This window comes from Astyanax mexicanus, chromosome 16 (genome assembly GCF_023375975.1).
Source record: "Astyanax mexicanus isolate ESR-SI-001 chromosome 16, AstMex3_surface, whole genome shotgun sequence".
In the NCBI taxonomy this organism is placed as follows: domain Eukaryota; kingdom Metazoa; phylum Chordata; class Actinopteri; order Characiformes; family Acestrorhamphidae; genus Astyanax; species Astyanax mexicanus.
Genome location: NC_064423.1, coordinates 26712974 through 26733138, shown reverse-complemented (window position 1 = coordinate 26733138; position 20165 = coordinate 26712974). Strand labels below are relative to the sequence as shown.

The 20165-nt window shown below is 36.9% G+C and overlaps 1 protein-coding gene across 3 annotated transcripts in view; it reads left to right on the top strand.

Annotated features, from left to right (window-relative positions):
* LOC103039533 (arf-GAP with coiled-coil, ANK repeat and PH domain-containing protein 2) overlaps positions 1-20165 on the top strand; it is a 55330-nt gene that overhangs the window by 29350 nt on the left and 5815 nt on the right. For 2 of the 3 annotated variants that reach the window (XM_049465456.1, XM_022669831.2), the window contains exons 9-23: positions 2872-2946; positions 4938-4949; positions 12646-12758; positions 13335-13386; positions 13536-13636; positions 13913-14018; positions 14558-14766; positions 15330-15399; positions 15526-15620; positions 15734-15921; positions 17198-17299; positions 17785-17877; positions 18967-19178; positions 19578-19687; positions 19975-20085. In XM_049465456.1, the coding sequence (XP_049321413.1) occupies positions 2872-2946; positions 4938-4949; positions 12646-12758; positions 13335-13386; positions 13536-13636; positions 13913-14018; positions 14558-14766; positions 15330-15399; positions 15526-15620; positions 15734-15921; positions 17198-17299; positions 17785-17877; positions 18967-19178; positions 19578-19687; positions 19975-20085 (1649 nt within the window). The remainder of the gene's footprint in view (positions 1-2871; positions 2947-4937; positions 4950-12645; positions 12759-13334; positions 13387-13535; positions 13637-13912; positions 14019-14557; positions 14767-15329; positions 15400-15525; positions 15621-15733; positions 15922-17197; positions 17300-17784; positions 17878-18966; positions 19179-19577; positions 19688-19974; positions 20086-20165) is intronic. The other variant, XM_049465457.1, reaches the window with a different exon arrangement.

Below are 20165 nucleotides of genomic sequence, written 5' to 3'. Positions count from 1 at the left end.
AGTCCACAGTGGAGGGTGTAGGAGCAGGAGCAGGAGCCTGGTGGATAGCTGGACAGGAGGGTGTGTGTTTGCGTGTGGTTTCCATCATGAAGCTGGAGAAGCTGGAGAGGCTTTGCAGGCGGGCATGGAGGAGTTGCCAGCAGGTCTGTGTTCGTTTTGTGTGCTCACACACATTTACACACACTCCGATGGGTGTGGAGTCTGCTGATTAGGCTATACAGCTTGTGAAATCAGCTGCTAACGATTGATTGGGTTTAGCGGTTTAATCATATATGTATTTGTGTAAAACCTTCTCAGTAACTTGTAATAGTATAGTATAGTAGCTTAAAACTCTGGCCAGGTATTGGGACACCACCTCATTCATTCACAATCTTTTAAAATCAAGGGTGTATATATAAAAAAAGAGTACATTGTGTATTTGTTGGAAGCTTTCTTATAGATTTCAAGAAATTGCTGTGAGGATGTGTTTGCATGTGGTGACAAGAACTTTAGAATGTTGGATGAATACTGCTATACAGCTCAGTATTGGGGGCTTTATACCTTTAAGCCCATGCGTGGCATTACACATGGTACTAATAGAGTTGATGGCATTTCCCATCCCAATTATTCCTAGAGTGATGTTGGTCAACATAGGTGTCTGTTAGCTGATGTATCAGGGCTGGAAATCTTTCCAGGCTGCCTACTGAGGCTGGCTTCACATGTGTCAGAGGTAGCATGTGCTAGTCTTCACTCTCCAGATCTTGGGGAATTGCTGGTGGTTTATGTGGCATTCATATTAATGGGGTTTGGAAAGAAAATAGGGTAAACTAGAAAAGACTATGGTCATTATATCAAATAAAAAGAAACATTTCCTAGAAATTAACAGTGTATTTTATTGGTATTGTTGTGTGAGTTTATTATATGAAACAAGGCTTTTCTCTTTTAAATGCTGATCCCAAGTTAATAATGTACAAAACTGTTTAGTATCAGTTATATTTATGACCCTAAAATATAGACAAACTTTGTTTTATCTCTGCAGTTATTATCTGTACAACCCTTTATGAATATAACTTTAGTTTTAAACAATTTTCATGCTTGTCGAGGGGCATTTTCACACCTAGAATTAGATTGCTCTGGTCCAATGACTTAAAATGTTTGTACAGTTAGAGCATTTACGTCTTAGTTTGGTTTGTTTTCACACCTGGGAAAACACTTTCCCTTTTCTTATTGGTCAGATCTGTCTGTGACTGGAGACTATTTCTGTTCAATTGAACATGTAGTAACAGCAGATATGGCATTTAATCATAGCTGCAATAATTATGTTGTACCTTCAGAGCCACTTAGATCATGCTTGTACACCTGATAGTTGGGTTGGATCAAGGTCAAGGTCATATTCTCACCAGAAACAAACTGTTTCAAAGTTCAGACTGAACTCCAAAGGTCTTTGTTCAGTTGGTTTGGTCCACATCGAAGTGCGATAACTGTTCCCACCTGCCCAAATAAATCACTGCAAAGGTGAAAACAACCAGAGTCCAATTTAACTGAACTAATTTGTGCAGGTGTGAAAATGGCCGTAGACTCTATATGAGGTTTTCACTGCTGAATTGCTGTGTTATGCTTATGGTCAGTAGCTGCAGTCTCTATGGCTCACATGATGATATCTGTCACCACTGCTGCTGGTTCCAACCCTAAACTCTTACTAACTGCAGTGGGAATTCTGCTACAGCGGAGAGACGAAAACATTTCCCATGATCTTATCACCAACTTCCCGCTTCAGCAAAACAAAACTGCCCTTCAGAGCTGCAGGATGAGACTGACTGCTCTTTAAAGGAGGGGTTTGCTTCTGCTGGTGTAGCTCAGTAGTAGTGTTTTTTGCATGCATTTACTATAAAGCCAAATAAATCAATATCAAAGAAACAGGTATAGGAAAAGGAATAGGCATAGTAATGTTTTCTTTCAGTAGAAAATCTGCATTCAGTGTAGTCTAAGACTAGGCTTTGGGAAACTGCCCCTTTAAGTCTTAAGGTTATGAACATTGGAAGTGTTGAATAATAGACTTGCCTAAGTGTTTTCTGGCACTTTGAATTGGTGGCAGTGGGTAAAAGTGGTTGCACATGGATAATTATTGGTGATTCTGGTTAGGTTTGGTTAAGAACTGGTGGAAATAGTTAGATATGGGTTGGAAAAAGTGAAAATGGATGATAATGGTTGGATGTTGGTTACTATGGCTGGGTATTCATGAGGATTAATGGATATAGTTGGGTATTATTGGATTTGAATTTTTTCTACCTTTTGGTGAATACAGTTTATATTTAAAAAAGAATCTTTTAGCTCTCAGCCAATCACAAATATGGGTCAGACCGTTAGCAGTGATCATTACTTTGCTGAGCAGAGTAATAGGGCTTAAACTGTAACCACTGCTGGCTGTTATTAATCATTATATGAGTGGAGCCCAACAGCCCAACTCTGTGTTCAGTGTGGAAGTGTGTGTTTTAGTGAACTTCTGTCTTACACATTATAATAAGTAGGTGAACAGGTGCATCTTTGGTGAGTTCTTCTGTGTTTCTGTCTTCTGAGTTCCAGCTAAATTAGAACTCATAGTATATACTGATATAAAGCAGCATTACACAGGTTCAGACTAGAGAGACTAAAGGGTACCTTACTGTCTCTGTTAAGGTATGACTTTAATGAGTACAAAATTACCAATGACAAAAGAAGAATAGATGATAATGTTATAAAATATTTAAATAAACTTTATAGTGAACACAATTTATATACCCAAATATATACAGACACCACAATTGCATGTGCATATATATGTACTTTAATACATGTATTTATAAGTAAGAAGACAGAAAAATAACCAGCTATTTCTGATGTTTTGTTTTTCAGTTAGATCTGCTGGTAGTGGATGCAGCAAAGGAAAAGCGGGATATGGAAATGAAACACTCCACAATTCAACAAAAGGTAAAAAGACTTCTACCTTTTTCACTTACTGCAAGATTTCACAGAACACACACACGCACGCACACAATACAACCTCATTAATTTATTCTACCTCACCTATAAATTGTTTACACTAGGGGTGGGTGATATAAATAATTATCACAATATTTAAAGACATTTTAATGAAACACATTATTTATCCAAATATTTTAACACATCGACAAAATGCATGAGTAGTAATCAGTTTACTGCGCATACACACAGAAATTTTTATTCAGTTCAGTGCTGCACTTCATCCATTTAAATACGAATAAAGACTTTATGTAATGAAATGTCAAATTGAGAAGTATAAACTAACTAAGTGATAAAAAAATGTATACAACTAAATATTGTATAATTTCCCACCTTTAGCTGAAAATCTCTTGTTTTCTAAACATTGCCAATGGCTCTTGGTTGTAGTCAGTGTTTTTATTGTCTGACCTGCCCCCTGATCTGGGCCCTACAGTTAAGAATGTGTGTGTCGGTGTGTGGCCCAGTATTGTTAGCAGATAAAGTTGGGGAGGACAGAGATGCTGGAAGCTGATCTGTGCAGTTGTGTGTGTTTTTGTGTGTGTGATGCAGTCACTGTCTTTAATTATTCAGTCTGAGGTCGGAAGCACAAGCTCAGTTATCGAGGAGAGCTGCTCAGAGACCTCGGTTCAACAGGGGGACCCAAACTTTGATCAGGCTGAACCAAACTTTAAACAGCGGTGTCCAAGCCTTTTTATATAACTGTATCAATCACTGTTTAATTAATTTTAAATGAATAGTTTGCATGTAAAGACTAATGGCAGACAGTAATTTGTTTTGTGTTGTGTTTAAACCCTGACCAATATTTAACAATGTTGTGCTCTGTCTTTACATCCTACTGTTGTGATTGGATAAAGAGTAAATGGTTCTTTTGTTGTAATTGTGTTCATATTGCTGTGTTTTTAATACATTTATTCTGGATTATAATTAATAAAATTGCAATATATACAGCTCTGGGGAAAAATAAGAGACCACTTAAAAATTATGAGTTTCTTTGATTTTAGCTAATTGAAAACTTATAATCAAGAGAAAGATGGATGATCACAAGCCATCAAACCAAACTGAACTCCTTGAATGTTTTTTAACTAGGAGTGGCATAAAGTTATCCAAAAGCAGTATGTAAGGCTGGTGGAGGAGAACATGCCAAAATACATAAAAACTGGGTTACCCATCAAATATTGATTTCTGAACTATGAAAACTTTATGAATATGATCTTGTTTTCTTTGCATTATTTGAGGTCTGAAAGATCTTTTTTTTATTGTTGTTTCTAATTTTCGCAAATAAATGCCCTAAATGAATATATTTTAATTTTAAACGTTTTCCGTATTTATAGAGTAAAACAGCGATTTTCATTTTAATCAAACATTTACCTATAAAAGCAAAATCGCAGAAACTGATTCAGAAACTGAAGTATTCTATTATTTTTTTTCAGAGCTGTATATACAATAGCACAATTTCTTACATTATTGACTCATCTGTATTGTAATATGTATGAACTGCCAATAAAGTGTATGCATGTGACATCACAGTTGGGTTGGTAACCACTGAGTGCTAAAGGACAGACTAAGGGGGTTAAGGGGGCGTGTTCTATCGGGAACATTGTATCACTTTAATGCATACCCTCTATACACAGCCCTACTTTTGGGGGCTGATTTTAATCAAATCAGAAACACACACACGTATCCACACATACCGACTGGGTGGCTCTGACTGGGTTAATGACATCCACCTTGTCCTTGAGTGCTGATGTTTCTCGTAGTGTCGGGTCTATCACATCTCTCTCTCTCTCTCTCTTCCCTGCTTTCACCAGCATGCTATTTTTGTTTTCTTTCACCCTCCCCTCACTCACTCTCTCTCTCTCTCGCCCTCTACTATCCGTTATGTATCAGCATTTCTAACCTTCTAACCTAACATTTCTCTCTTTCTCTCCGCTGTCTCCAAGGCTGCCCTGCAGGTGAGTTTCCTCTTTCTTTTCCTCCTGACAGACAGGTGTCCCCGGGTTTCCGTGAGTGACCGTAGCATTGCGTAAGGTCATGGCAGCGCGTGGTTGTGTTATAGTCTCTGAGGTCATAGCAGTGAAGCTCTGGTGTTTACTGGAATTCCAGTCGAGACTCGCATGGCGTTGGGTTACGCTGGCTTTTCTTCGATGCACGTCTGAATCAATGAAACTGGATCAGCTGCAGTGACTCACACTGGGCACTATAAAAGCTGCCGTGAGACGAGAATAGTGGTGATTTTGCACAACATGGCAACCTGCTATTATCTCTTCTGTTTATTTAGAGCTGCTTCTTTACACTAAATGCTGGCTGCCTCTGAGAGTGATTACATTTGCTGACTGATTGCTGTTGTTTGTAATATTTAACCATTAGTAGTCTCTGCTAATGTGTGCTGTTTTGCATATTCAGTATAAATGGCTAGGGTTAGGTTATTTTAATAAAGTTATTTAATTACAATATGAGTGTATTTGATTTAAACAGTCATTAAAAGTTAATTATATGAATGATTATATAATAAAATGCATTATATATTAATACTTTATATTAATCATTTATAACTGCATTTACTCATGAATCCATGGAGAGCTTATTTTAATCTCCACCATTTGTTCACTCTTTTACCATGTAAACTCTAAACAAATTGTGGATATTAATGGTGTTCATTTTGGACATGAGTAGTATTAGTAAATGTCATCCTGGATATAAATATATTATGAATGTTTATATCTGGATTTTATTGATATGAGAAATTAATTCTAGATATAATTTATGACTAATATTAAATCTTTCTCTATTTGTTATTTAAAATTAATTAATTAAATGAATTCTGGATATGAATGTTGTTATAGCTTTATTCTTAATATTCTTATTTAACACTAGTCTGCATATTAATGCTATTAAAACTTCATTTTGTATATTAATGTTAGTATAACTTAATTTTGGGAAAAAATATAGAAATCCATTTTAAATGTTCTTTTTCTTAGACCATTATTCAAGATATTGATGTTATTAGATCTTAGAAATTATTGTTGTGTGTGTATGTATGTTATAAGGATATAAATCTGGATACTAATGTTTTTAGACCTTCAGGCTATATTAATATAACTTATTTATATTAATTTAAAGTTTCAAACTTTTGAAAAGTATTGTACTGGTGCACTCTGTTTGGACAGGTTTAAGGCTGCAAAATGTCTAATTTGTAGTAATATAAAGAATGCATTTGATTTCTGTAGAACTGCACTTACACTAAAGATAAGAATCTCTTCTTCTACGTATGAACACTAATGGTCCTGGGGTTTTATTTCACTGTTTCTCCACATATTTCTGTACAACTACGAGTGAGAAATAATTCAGCACATTACGTTGTGTTAAAGGCAGTTGTGGCGTATGAACAGGAGCTCTGAGGGTTACAGTAAGTGCTGGGTGATGTCCAGCAGTGAGGTTCTGGAGACTTCCTGAACACACAGTGTAAATATTTAATACAGCGGAGCTTCTCCGAGTGTGTGGTTATTTTAGCCCACAGGCTAAAGCTTGCTCCTGCATGGGCGACCTTTGGTGACCTTTGTACAATGTTGCAGCTTCCGGGAGGGGAGGAGCTGGCAGAGATGAAAGCACTGAGTCACACACACATACACACACACACACACACACACACTTGGACTCGTGGATAGGAGAAGGACTGATAGTGATGGAGTGATGGGACTGTTGCCAGTATGGTCGGCAGGTGTATACAGCATCACTGCTGACACACACAGACACACACACGTACACAAACACACTTCATGGTTCGTCTATCAGCCATGAAGATCTTCAGCCGCTTTCACTATGTCTGGTATCTGGTGAGTTTAAATACTGTACATAGTAACTGTATCTTTGTCTTTGTTGCCGATGGACAGGTTTTGTTTTAGCCATTATGATTATGAAATATTGATATGTTGTGATATAGCTATCAGTTGTAACTGTATTTTAAGAATATAGTTGATGTGTAATCAACATTGTGTTTGTTGTAGTTGTAGTCTATAGTCTGTGAAGTATGCTTTACTGATGGTATGTAGAATCTGACTGAGACCACTTAACTACAGCGTGTGCCGTTTTACTGGAAACTTTAGATTGTTTTAAAGAAAAAAAAATACTATGCAGTAGTGCATGATTTTTTGTTTTTATTATTATTGAAATATTTATTTTCTATCTAGTTAACATTGACACAACTGTGTAATGGCACAATTTGTGTAGACTGTAAGAAAAGTGGATTTTTTTTTTACAAATTCATTGATTATTTAAATTCCCTTTCACTAGTCAGAACTCCCCCTCACACCATGCCAAGCATGCTGAGAAGTTAAAGGTTAGCATATGCTTAAATGTCTGTGAAGAGCCAGCACTTTTTTCAAAATGCAGAATGTTCACTGCTTATTCTGACGCATCAGCTTACAGATGCCTGGGCTGGCTGGCATTGCACAGAGTTATGGGGGGCATAGAACATGTTTAGCTTAAAACAATAGATGCTAGGTTAGTTTTCGTCTAATGCAAAAGAAATACTGGACTTGGAACCATTTTGGCACTTTTTTAAGTAGACTGATTTAAATATATATACAATACGCACATACCAATCCAAAAATGTTGTATTAACTTTTAATTCTGGATATGAATGTTATTGAGAACCATTTTGGAAATGAATAATAAGTGCATACCAATCCAAACTTCACTCTGAAAGAAGTAAAGTTAATTTTTTTTCGAAGAAAACATTACAGTGCATCCAACAGTAAAAAAAAAAAATGTATTACTTCAGGTGACATTTCTGTTCCTGTCAACAAATGCACATCAGCTTTCCATGGAGGGTGCTCATAACAATATAATCATTATAATATAATGATCTGTATTTACAGCAGTTGTGTAAATGTGAATTACACTCACCACCTGTAGGCTAGCCCAGGAGCAACTGTGACTGGCACAGTCTTACTATATATTAGCACTATATATAAGACAAATATCTGCTAACAGCTATAATATTAAAATGCATGTATGAAGGTGTGTGCGAGTAGTTTGTTAGCATTTAGATGGACATGCAGTACTTTTTTAATTTACTTAAACTTTGTCCTGTTGTGAATTGCAGGGGGTGGAGTCTGAACCCTTTCCTGATATTGACGTCAGAGATTTTTCGTCCACTTCTGAAGTCTTTCTGCTTTGGGCCTCTGTATGTACTTCCTCTCTGTGTCCTGTCATGTCTAGCCTGCTTTGTCGTGACTGCCTGATGGTGAATCAGTCAGACTATTTTGAAAGTGTTTCCGTTGCGTTTGCCACCGATGGGAACTGTTGGTGTTCATAGAGCTTGTGTATGAGTGTTAAATCCAGGTGTCAACCTGGGATCTGTGGCTTGATTTATATGCTAACAAATGCTGAATCTTATGTGGAATTCTAGCACACAAGTATTATCCACTGCCACTTTTGATGGACCTATCCTGTGCAACAGAGATAACTCCTGCTCTTCATTCTCTGGGGTTGTCCTGATGAGAGCCAGTTTTATCATAACATTTTTAAATGTTCATTGAGACTGCACCTGAGGATACTTCTTTACTTAGCTGAGTAATTCTAACCATAATATGGATTAAAACATTACTTAAGCAGAGCTACCACTTCACAACACAACTGATGCTCTCAAACACATTGAGAGGAAAATAAATTCAAGTAATTAACTCTTGACAAGTTCAGCACAGTTGTTAACTGAAAGCCATTCCATGTGACTTTACCTCCTAAAGCTGACTAAGAAAATCCAGCCAATATGTGCAAAACTGTAATCTAAGCAAAAGGTGCTACTTTGAAGAATCTAAAATATGTAAAACATTCTGGAAAATATTTCCCTATGTTTTTCTTCATAGTTTGAATGGCTTTATTATTAATCTACTTTGCAGAACATAAACATCTAAAATAATGAAAAATCACTGAATTTAAGGTCAATCCAAACTTTTGACTGGTACTGTATATCTTTGGCCTATCCTGCCTCTGTTAATCTGTTTGATTTTACATCTTTCAGTTGGTTGTAGTTTTCAGTCCTTGCCTTAAATGTTGTGTGCAGGAGCTGTGAGGCTAATGTTGCTAATTAATGAACTTTCTATTTCACGTGGGACTAATTGCATGGCTCTAAAATTGCGTATGTGGTCTGATGCACTGTATGACTCACTGTTAACTATACACATTGACTAAAGTGTGGACACAGTAGAGGCTCCATGATGACTGCTGCTGTTTTTTACTGTACATTTTTTAAGTGTACAGATAACAGCATGTGCAGTAAGTAATGATTACAGTGTTACTGTTGTTATTGTAAATGGCAAATATGCAAGTGGGTGGAACCTTGCATGAATGACATTAATAGAAATGAAGAATGGGTCGTATTTATGTAGATTTGTATTATATATTATTTTTAGCTTTACAATACAGCTTAAAGGAACATGTGTAATGTAAATTAGGGGTGAATGTACAAAGTAAAAGCACTATCCTCTTCGTTTGTACTCTCAGTCTGAATTCTGTCCCCCCAAAAATACCCCGGACTTTGAGAAATGTCATGTGTCATGCTGGATAAGCCTGGTGAGGGAGCTGTCAGCAGGTTAGCTTCAGCTTCAGCTTTGGCTCCAGTTACTCAGAGAAACTCTATTCGGATACATGTAATGGCCAGAGCTGCTTCATTCTCCTGCCAGCTATTCTGCTGTAGATAAATAAACAAAGCAGCTCTATTGTTTTAATCAAATGTAAAATGTTTTTAAAAAAATAATCCTCTTCTTGATGATGTGACAGTTTTATGGTGAATGGACCAATTGAAATAAACATTGAACAAATGAACATGTTTGATCCCAGATGACCTGAGATACAGTTGATCAGCTGTGACATGTTTGATATCAGATATCTTCTGCTTCTTCAGTTTACAACAGGACATGCTAGGCTAACGTTGCTAATGTACATCCAAACAAATGTCCAGAGCTTATTTTTTGCTGCAGATAAATCAGTGTGGTTTAGAAAACTGTATGACTAACTTTAGTCAAGCTGAGATTTATATTAGCATGTTTTCACAATGAAAGCATGCTCTCTCTTGTTGTAAACCAAAGAAGCGCCCATAAGATATATATTTTTTTACCCAAATTGTTCATTTAATAATGGATTATTTTGAAGATATGTGGTTTTGGTCAGACAGTCTTTTCTTGTACTGTGCTGTTTTTTTTATTCTTGCGCCAGACAGTGTAGGCTGGGGTCTTTACTGGAAAATGTTGAAATATGTATGACGCGACTCATGCATGTGGAAATGTAGGAAAACATTTACAAAGCAAGTCAGAAAAATCTGAGAAATGTAAATAACTTCTACAATAGAGAGATTTTTGCAGAACTGTGCAGTCAGTCCAGTTTATTTTGTCATATTTTAAATAGTGTTCAGTATAGAAACTATGTAAATGAAAAAGGAAAATATTGGTTTTGCCCTTCGAAAAAATGTAGTTTAAAGACACTATGTAACAGAATATACAGTGATTTACACACAATTACACTCTGTAAAGCCTGAATCATAACAAAATTGTTTAACACCTTTTACTCCAAGTTACCCTTTGAAAATAAGTAAAATGAGATAATAGAAATGTGTGTGTTATTCTTGGGCATGCAGTGTATGTCTTTCATTTTGTTTATTTATTGGACTATATGTTTATAACATTATTTGGATACTTATTTTTGTTTTGTAATAATTAAGTAATTATTAGTAATAGTAATTTTAGTAATTACATAAATAATATTATGTGGATTTTGCAGTTTGCATTATTTATCACAATACATGTGTTTGCAGAGATGCCTTAAAAATACTAATAAAATACTTTCTATATTTGAACAGTAATATTAAAAATGTGCTGTTATTATTTTAGGGTTCTTTAATCTATGTTAAGATACTTGATGTGTTTGGTAAAGTGTTTAATTTTATCACAACATTAAAAAAATATTGTCATATTGGCCACTTCCATGCAGAGGTTTAAAAACCACAAATATATATTACATATAATACATGGCCTCTTACTGGATCGTTACGTTTACTGAAAATACATTGTAATGAACAACTGCCAGATTCTAATTATTTTAAATATTGAGAATCAGAAATTACTCGGTCATAGTTTTTTTTCTAATGTCCTTCAGTAAATCTGACACATTGTTTTGCTCCAGTGTTGTGTATAAACACATCTCTGATGAACAGTAACTGTAATACTGGAGAAGTCCTGCAGTAACCGACACACAGCAGAACCAGCAGGACTCATCAGCAGCGTGCTGTAAACCTATCCTCCACCTCGATCAGGTGTCTCCTGAATGACAATGAGGGAAGTGAGGCTTATAAGAAAAAAACCTAAACAAAAACAAAAGTGCTGGATCTGGTGACTGAGGTCGTGTTACAGAGAGAAGCGGTGAGAAGGACGTTCTGCCTGGGCTGCAGTCAGCCCTGCTTCTCTCAGATTGCATACATAGGAAATAGGGTGACGTCAGCTTCAGCCACAGTGCCTCGTTTTACAATTTAGTTAAAGGTGTCCTTCCGCTAAAATCCACTTTTTCTTGTCCTTTGTGAAATACAATAGGTCTGTCTGATTTTCTGCAGTAGCTAGTAAAAGAAAATATTCAGAAATCTTTGTCGATCAGGAAAAGCACCCGTGTCTACGTCAGTTTGTGAGTTAGTATGCATTGCTTGAGACCTCGAGACCACCCACAGTCAGAGCCGAAGTCAGGCAGGCACGTCTCGTAAGTTAGGAGTTAGTTAACAACGCTAGGAACAACATGGCAGTTTGTTCCTGTATTAATTGTGCAAAGGTACAATTGAGATAAGTAGGTCTAATTTTTAAAACAGTTCTGTTTACACTAGTTAAAAGTAAAAATCCAACAAAACGCCAGGGTGGAATTTTACTTTCTGGACCTGGACTACCCACCTTTGTGTGTAACTATAGATTTACATAGGATCTCCAGTGGATTTTGCGTTTTACAGAGATTCTAACACTAGGTCAGTGGTCACTGCACTTAGCAGGGCATTACACATGTTGTAAAGTGACATATGACACTGCAAAGATATTAAAAATGTCTCTCACTCCTCCAACAGACTAAAGCACCGTTATACCAGATCACTGAAGCACTTTTTTTTATCACAAAAAAAAACAACTCACATGGCATTCATTCATACTAGATTTTAAAATGAATGAAAAAATGATGGATTGAGACCTTTTAACTTTCCTGCTCTCCATTAGGGGTGTAAGAAAACGTTGATTTACCAAAGTATTTTTACATTATGTTTTACCAAACTGTCATACAAAACACAGTACACAGGGGCTTATGTATGGATGTCTGTACTATTTATAAGGTTGCTTATATTTTTCTATGAAAATGCAAATAATGACGAATTTAGTGTATGAGGCCATCCAGCACCAAATGTCTGCAAAACAAGGCTCTGTTCCATACTGGCTGCACACTCATTACTTTCCCTACCATGGGATGTTGAGCTGCTTCTGTATGAGGATGCTTGTTTTAGCTTGTCGTGTCTGTCAGTCAGAACAGATCTTTTTCTCACAGGTTTACACTTTAACACAGATGTCAGTGTGAGTGAGTGAGTGTGTTTGACTGCTTTACTGAGTGTTCGTCCTCTCCTGTGTTTTGCAGGACTATTCGAATGACGACACCAAGCTGGAGTATAATGTGGATGCCGACAATGGGATCGTCATGGAGGGCTACCTGTTTAAGAGGGCCAGTAATGCCTTCAAAACATGGAACCGGTCAGTAGAGAGCTTAATAGATGAGTAAAAAGTTGTGCTGAGCAATAACCTGTGTCTTTTATAAAATTTAATGTTTATCTCAGCAGGGAGACACGCTGTTCATATAAACCAAAATAACGTAACGTAATGCTGTTGATCAGTTGAGGTTTTAATATGCTGATTAGAAGAACACAGAAGATTACAGTTTTGGGTGCTGATCCTCTCTTCTGATATGTGAACTCTAGGCACTGTATGGATGTGTTTAGTCCCACCAGCAGCCCACCCGATGTACTTTAAAGAAGGACTAATTTAATCATTTAAATCGGTGTTAAAAGGGAACTGGAAATACTGGCCGTCCTTTAGGAGAGCACAGGGGATGCTTAAGCTAACACAATTTTGCTTAATAAATAAATGTTAATAATAATTTTATTTGGATATTTTTTTCTAGTTTTAAGGATTGCTTAATATTTTAATGACGTTTTAGATCATTTAGGCAAAAATATATATATTTTTTCGATATCAAATTATAATAGTGGTCAGTAGTGTTTCAGTAGGGTAAAGTAACTGTTTTTTGTTTGTTTGTTTTTTTCTTTGCAGGCGTTGGTTCTCAATTCAGAACAATCAGCTAGTCTACCAGAAGAAGTTTAAGGTAAAGCTATATGTTTGTTCTGTATGGAGATAAAAGTGTTTTTAATTGAGTTCCTTTTATCATGTTTTGTAGCTGCATTATTCTTCTACAGCATCATATTGTACATCATACTGTAGTCTGCATCATATGTTAATTGTTTTATCTCTCAGGATAACCCCACTGTGGTGGTTGAAGACTTGCGACTGTGTACAGTCAAACACTGCGAGGACATTGAGCGCCGCTTCTGCTTTGAGGTGGTTTCTCCTACAAAGTGAGTCCAGTTTACTTACTGACACTTCAGCCACAGAAAAAAAACTTAAACCAATGCTACGGTTTTACTCAAGTGTGAGTCTGAAGAGCCTTTAATTTAGTAAAGAAGCTTTATTTCAAGTAAACCTTAAAAGAACGGTTCTTCAAACCCCCACATGTTACCAGTTCTGTTTTTAATGGAACAAAAGTGCTTCTTCTGATCTATGGCATCAATCAGAAAAGCATTTGTAGCATCTTTATTTTTTACAGAGATATTGTGTGTGTGGTGTTTGTGCAGGAGCTGTATGATGCAGGCTGATTCAGAGAAACTGAGGCAGGCCTGGATCAAAGCGGTGCAGAACAGCATAGCTACAGCGTTCAGAGACAGATCAGATGACTCTGAGGTAATTTACTCTTTTATAAACACAATGCATAATGCCATTCAGATCAGTGTAATTCATTTTAGCCAGTATGCCAATAACAATACTTTCCAGTATCAAACCATTTCATGTGGAACAGGGAAGTAACTTAGCCAAACTACTTGCGATTTTTTATTTTTTAAGAAAATGGTGATAATACATTGAAACTACAGTTAAAATATGGTAATAAATCTTGTGCTTATCAGAATTTTCAACAAGGAAAAAAAAATATTTTTGCCAGTGCCTCTAAAAATTTTTTTTAAAGAGTTATTTAGCCCCAACACTCCCCCCTACCCCTCCAATCTAACCAGAACCGGGACAGCCTACCCCTAGATGTGCATGTGCAAAACAGGGCTAAGTGTTAGGGGGAAAATAAGATTGGGCCTTACTATCACCTATAAATTCAGGCTTTTAAATTGAATACAACACAGTTTTAAGCAAGTCAGTGCATTTCAGTTTAATGGATTGAACTCCTGTGCATTACATGGAAGTTGTTGTATTTACATGCTGATGTGTTATGACAGAAGCTGGACAGGAAGTCCTCACCGTCCACAGGAAGTCTAGATTCAGCCACTGAGTCTAGAGAGAAGAGTCTGAAAGGAGAGAGCGCTTTACAGCGGGTGATGGCCATCCCGGGAAACACCTCCTGCTGTGACTGTGGCCAGCCTGACCCCAAATGGGCCAGCATTAATTTGGGCATCACGCTCTGTATCCAGTGCTCTGGGATCCACAGGTACATCAACACAAACCACAGATCAGTAGGAGAAAAAGTTTGACCTTTTGACCCATATATAGTGAAGCCTAGCTGTTTATATTGACCTGTATCATTGACCTGATCATTTACATCATACATATCATCATACATATCATCATTGTCCAATGAAACAAAGTATCTCCAAAACAGCAACTTTACAGGTGAGAGAAAAAAACCTTCTAAACTTTCAATGGAAGTCGATGTAAAAAGAGTTTATTTCACCTAATCTTGAAGTTTTTCTAGTGTTTCATTCATCAAGAAATTGTGGCACAATGTAATGGATGGTTTCTGTGTTCAAATTATGTAGTAAACTAAAAATCAACATAAATGGAAATACAGGTTTCATTGGACAGCAATGATATGCACAGACATTGACAGTATATATGAAGCAGCACTGCTCTTAAATGAAAACAAATCCTAATGAATTTAAAATCATAAATGGCATGAATAACTTTTCATCATGCTAACTTCTGTGGTACTTACATTGACCTGTTGAAATACTAAACTCTGTTCTTGACAACTTTGTGTGTGTGTGTTTTCAGGAGTTTGGGGGTTCACCTCTCCAAGGTGAGGTCATTGACGCTGGACACTTGGGAGCCCGAGCTGCTGAAGGTGTGTAGAGACAGGATTCAGAGATTTTATTTATTTGAAGATATTTGTGTTCTACTGTGGGGGATTTGGTCTGTGTATAGATTTGTTTTTTTGTATGTGTTTTTATTTAATTTTATCTTGGTACAGTTGATGTGTGAGCTGGGAAATGGAGTCATTAATCAGATCTATGAAGCTCGGCGAGAGGAACTATGTGCTAAAAAACCAAAACCAGGAGACCCCAGGTAAACTCAATAACATTTCAGTAATTAGTTTTACCTTTTGTCAAAGTAAATTGAATTGATCTAATATTTAATATTTAAATAGTTTTAAATCTATTTCTTTTCTCTCTCCTCAGACAAGAAGTTGAATCATATATTAAGGCCAAGTATGTTGACCGGCGGTTTGTCAGGCGGCCATCAGATGAGGAGTTGAGGCTGAAGGTGGTGAGTTTGAGTAAACAGGAGACATGCCTCAGTAACTGTTCCGAGCCGCCCCGAGCTCCGCCCCCAACGCCTAAAGGCCGCCCGGAGTCTGGAGCCTCAGGTGGGTCAGCTAGACTGGAAACACTTTACATGTTACATACTGTTAGAAACAGCACTGTAGCTTCTGCCACCATTTTGTTTGCCTGCTAGGTTCTGTCTCCAGTCTGTTGCTCTGCAGCTTACAGCTCTAGTGTATCTCTGGCTTTTGCACTGCTTGCTGTCCAAAGTTCTGGGACACCAACTTTTCTTTTGGACATTTACTACTTACAGTCATATTTAAATTACGCTTTTGCTGAGTTAGATTGTGATACTGCACCCATACTTTCTTATAGTATAGTTAATAATGTTTTAAATAAGTTAAATTGGTTTACAGTATCCATTCATTCACTGTAGTACAGTTTATTATGCTCTTTGGAATTAGTATAATTGTGATATATTTGCTGTACTTAGTATCGTACAGTTTTTTGCTCTTTTAATTGAGGTAGACTGTGGTATAGTGGTATAGTTTCCATCATTTTACAGTAGCACACTTTTTGTTTTGTAATAGGGTTAGATGGTATTACATTACTATATAATTTCACTGTAGTGCAGTTCTTTTAATTAAGTTAGATTGTGATATAGTTCCCATACATTTACAGCAGTTTTTTTCCCTTTTAATTGAGTTAGGCTGCAATGCAAGTTGCATACTTTCACTGTAGTAGAGTGTCTTCTTTTAAATGAGGTAGACTGCGGTACAGTTTCTATACTTTAACAATACCAGTGTTTGTTCTTTTAACTTTTAGATTGTGATGCATCACTCAAAATGTAACTGAATTACAGTTTCTGTTCTTTTGAGTTAGATTGTGGTATATTGCCCATGCATTTGCTATAGTCCAGTTTTCATTCTTTTAGTTTATGTGGGCTGTAATGCAGGATGCATAATTGTACTGTAGTAGAAAGGCTATTATATTCACCTACATCATACTTACTTTCACTATAGTACTATACTTTTTGCACTTTTGGTCCAAATGTGGTTCAAACACCAAATAGGTTTGCATGGTGAGTGCTGGCATCGTAACAATGGGAGAAAATGCTTTACATGCTGTTTTATTCCCAAAGCAAGCACTGTCACTAATACAGGTATTAATAGATGCTCTTAAGAAATTGCTTTTCTCTAAATGAACCACCAAGTGGCGTCACCAGGCTTGTGGCTGGCAGTGTTCGTCTGTCTGACATTCTTTATTCTCTATCTGGCTTTATTTCCTCTGTCTCTGACCTGCCCACTGCTTCATGACTAACTGCCCCCCTCCTGCCTCAATCTTCTGGCCTCCAATCTTTGACCCCTGGCCTTTGTGTAGCCGCGAGTGGTCTTGAAGAAGCCCGTCGTGAGTCACTCTTCTGTGCTGATGAGTTAGACTCTCTCTTCTCCTACTTTGACACCTCTGCCAGGATGCGCAGTAGTAAGTACAGCTGTGTGTTTCCCCTCTTCACTCTTCTCCCCTGTGCTGAGCTTTCCTGCCATTTCTGCTTTCTTTGAGCCGAGCTTTCTCACTGCCATTCTCACTCTAATACCACTCATTCTTAGAGGTGTTGGTGGCTTTGTTTTTGCCATTATGGTTGGGAAAACTTTGTATGTTATTCCACTCAAAAAATAAGTAAGTTATTGGTTCATTTTCAATAAATTTCAGCAGCCCTTCACAAAAGATGCAACCAATAAACAAGCAGATGTTTACAGGGTTTTCTTAACCAGCAGTGATAACCTGTATTTTTTGTTGTGGTGCTTTTTTTTCTTTGGTGTTCCTTTGTTATAATCCAACCATTCTCTCATTCAGACTGTAGTGGAGCTCATTCAGTCATTCATTCTCATTCACTCCTCAGTCAGTGGCGTTGTGTGCTTTCTTTCAGGCTGTCAGTAATATGAGTTGTATGTGTTTTTGTTTTACAGTGAAGAGTGCAGACAGTGGCATTCAGAACAGCGCTGAGGGCAGCAGAGAGTTACTGGCTCCCAGCCAGTCTACAAACAGCTTAAACGACGCAGGTCAGCCACCTGAATCCCCTCTTTCATCTGTGGGCCAGCTACTACTTCTAGTGCTGATGCTGTTGTGATTTAATCCAGTCTAAATCTGTAACGTAGGACCTTTTAATTCACTTAAATTCAGCTGTACAGAAAAAAAAATAATAAAATATAAAAAAACAACACGTTTTTGAGCACTCATACATACACAACACCAACAGAAAAAATCTCATTCTGAACTTAGTATTGCCCTTTCGGTTTTTGATAGCAAGGAGAGCTCATTAGTGTAAAGTTGCTGTAATGTTAAAACTGTTTATTTTATTTATGGTTTATTTATTAATAATATTTATAATTTGTCTAATTTTCAATAACCTTTACAATATTGCAAATGATTATTGCTCTTCAAAAGAATGCAAATTATTATGCTATTATATTATCATTTCATCAGCATAAAAAGGTCTTAAAGTCACAATTACATTTTTATCGCAATCATTTCTGGGACAGTATGAACAGTATGAAATAATTATTGTGAGAGTCAACTGAATATATATGAGTTTCTGAATAATTATCACCCATCTAGGGTTACTTTCACGCAGCAGGTGTGATTGGCCTAAATTAGATTTTCTGACATAATCTGATGTTTATTTTATTTCATTTCTGTTCGCACAATCTTTTCTAATGTTACCCATATCCCATAAGGGCTCATTATTCAGCCACGGACAATTAGTCCTTTTTATAAACTTTGTTTTTAAGCTTCTTTTTTTTTGTCTTAGACACTGTTGCTGCATTGTGTGGACATGTTCAGCCGTTTTATTTGAAACACTGTTGCGGTTGCAAGTCTTCTAATATTATTGGACCAAAGACATCAGTCCAGTTACTTGTTACCTCATTTTCTCCCCTATCAAACCCTTATTTATAGCAGTCATGTCAATAATACAAAATACAGTTTTAAAATGTCAATTTCAGTCCCTTTTTTTTAAAAAAACTTGTGATTAAATCATACAAGGAGGGGTTTTGAATTGGAGAGAAAAATGCATTAATGCTGCTGTTTACCACTTTAGTAACCTTGTGTGTGAGTAAAGGCCCTCACTGTGTTTTTTTTTTTTTTTGCAGAAGTAGCAGAGCCGCCGTTGTCTCCGTGTCCCAGTAAAGAGATGGTGGTGTTTATGGAGCCAAAGGAATATTCCCCCGGCCTGCAGCTGTACTGGGCCGCCTTCACCCGCAGCCTGCCTGACATGGCTGAAGCTCTGGCTCACGGAGCAGAGGTGAACTGGATCAACACAGAGGAGGAGAAGAGGACGCCGCTGATCATGGCTGTGCACGGAGTGAGTTTTTAGGGGGCACGTTTGATGTTTACTCGTAGTGTACTGTGGTGTACTTGTTTGAATTGTAGTCTGCTGCAGGTGTGTGATAGTTCAGTTTTTCTTCTGAAATCCGTCTAAAAAGGATTTTCTTCTAAATATTATTAATAGGGAGTTAACTGTGTATTATCCAGTTTATTACCTGTATTTATTGATATTTCCTTAAAATATTAGCTTCACGTTCTGTGGCTTTGTATTGAATATTGCTTTGGTATTTGTAGAAATGTTATTTCTTTATTTCATATTTATTTTTGTTCTGAGGGGAATGACCATAAAGCTTTCCTTGTGTATCACTCCATCAACTGTCACTTGTTCATCCATTCGTACCCAATCATAACTTAGCAACACTCTTCTCTGTTTCAGGGCTCTCTGGTTACCTGTGAGTTCCTGCTACAGAATTCAGCAAGCGTCAACCAACAGGACAGTCAAGGCAGGGGGCCGCTACATCATGCCACTATACTCGGGCACACAGGGTGACTTTCTTTATATATACATTAAAAGCTACCGCACAGCTACTGTACATGGCACAGTGTGTAAAATATTAATGCTATTGTAAATTATTATTAGTGGTGCTGTTCTCTTATGTACACTATATGGGTTTTATTTGGTTTATTTATAGGTAAAATATAAGAGTTTTAATGTATATGAGCCTCATTGTTGTGTTTTTCAGTTTTGTGAGAAAAAAAAAAAACTTGAATGATGAACTGTAGTTTTTTTCTGGACGCTCAGTGACCCTTATGAACATGATGTTCTGCTGCAGGCAAGTGTGTTTATTCCTGAAGCGGGGAGCCAATCAGAATGTGTCAGACATTGAGGACAAAACGCCATTGACGATTGCAGTGGAGGCGGCTAACGCTGACATCGTAACGCTGTAAGTTACACCACTGCCCTATTAAGTTCAAAGATTTTGTTTTATCAAAATAAGGCACATTTTATAATTTTCCTTTATTT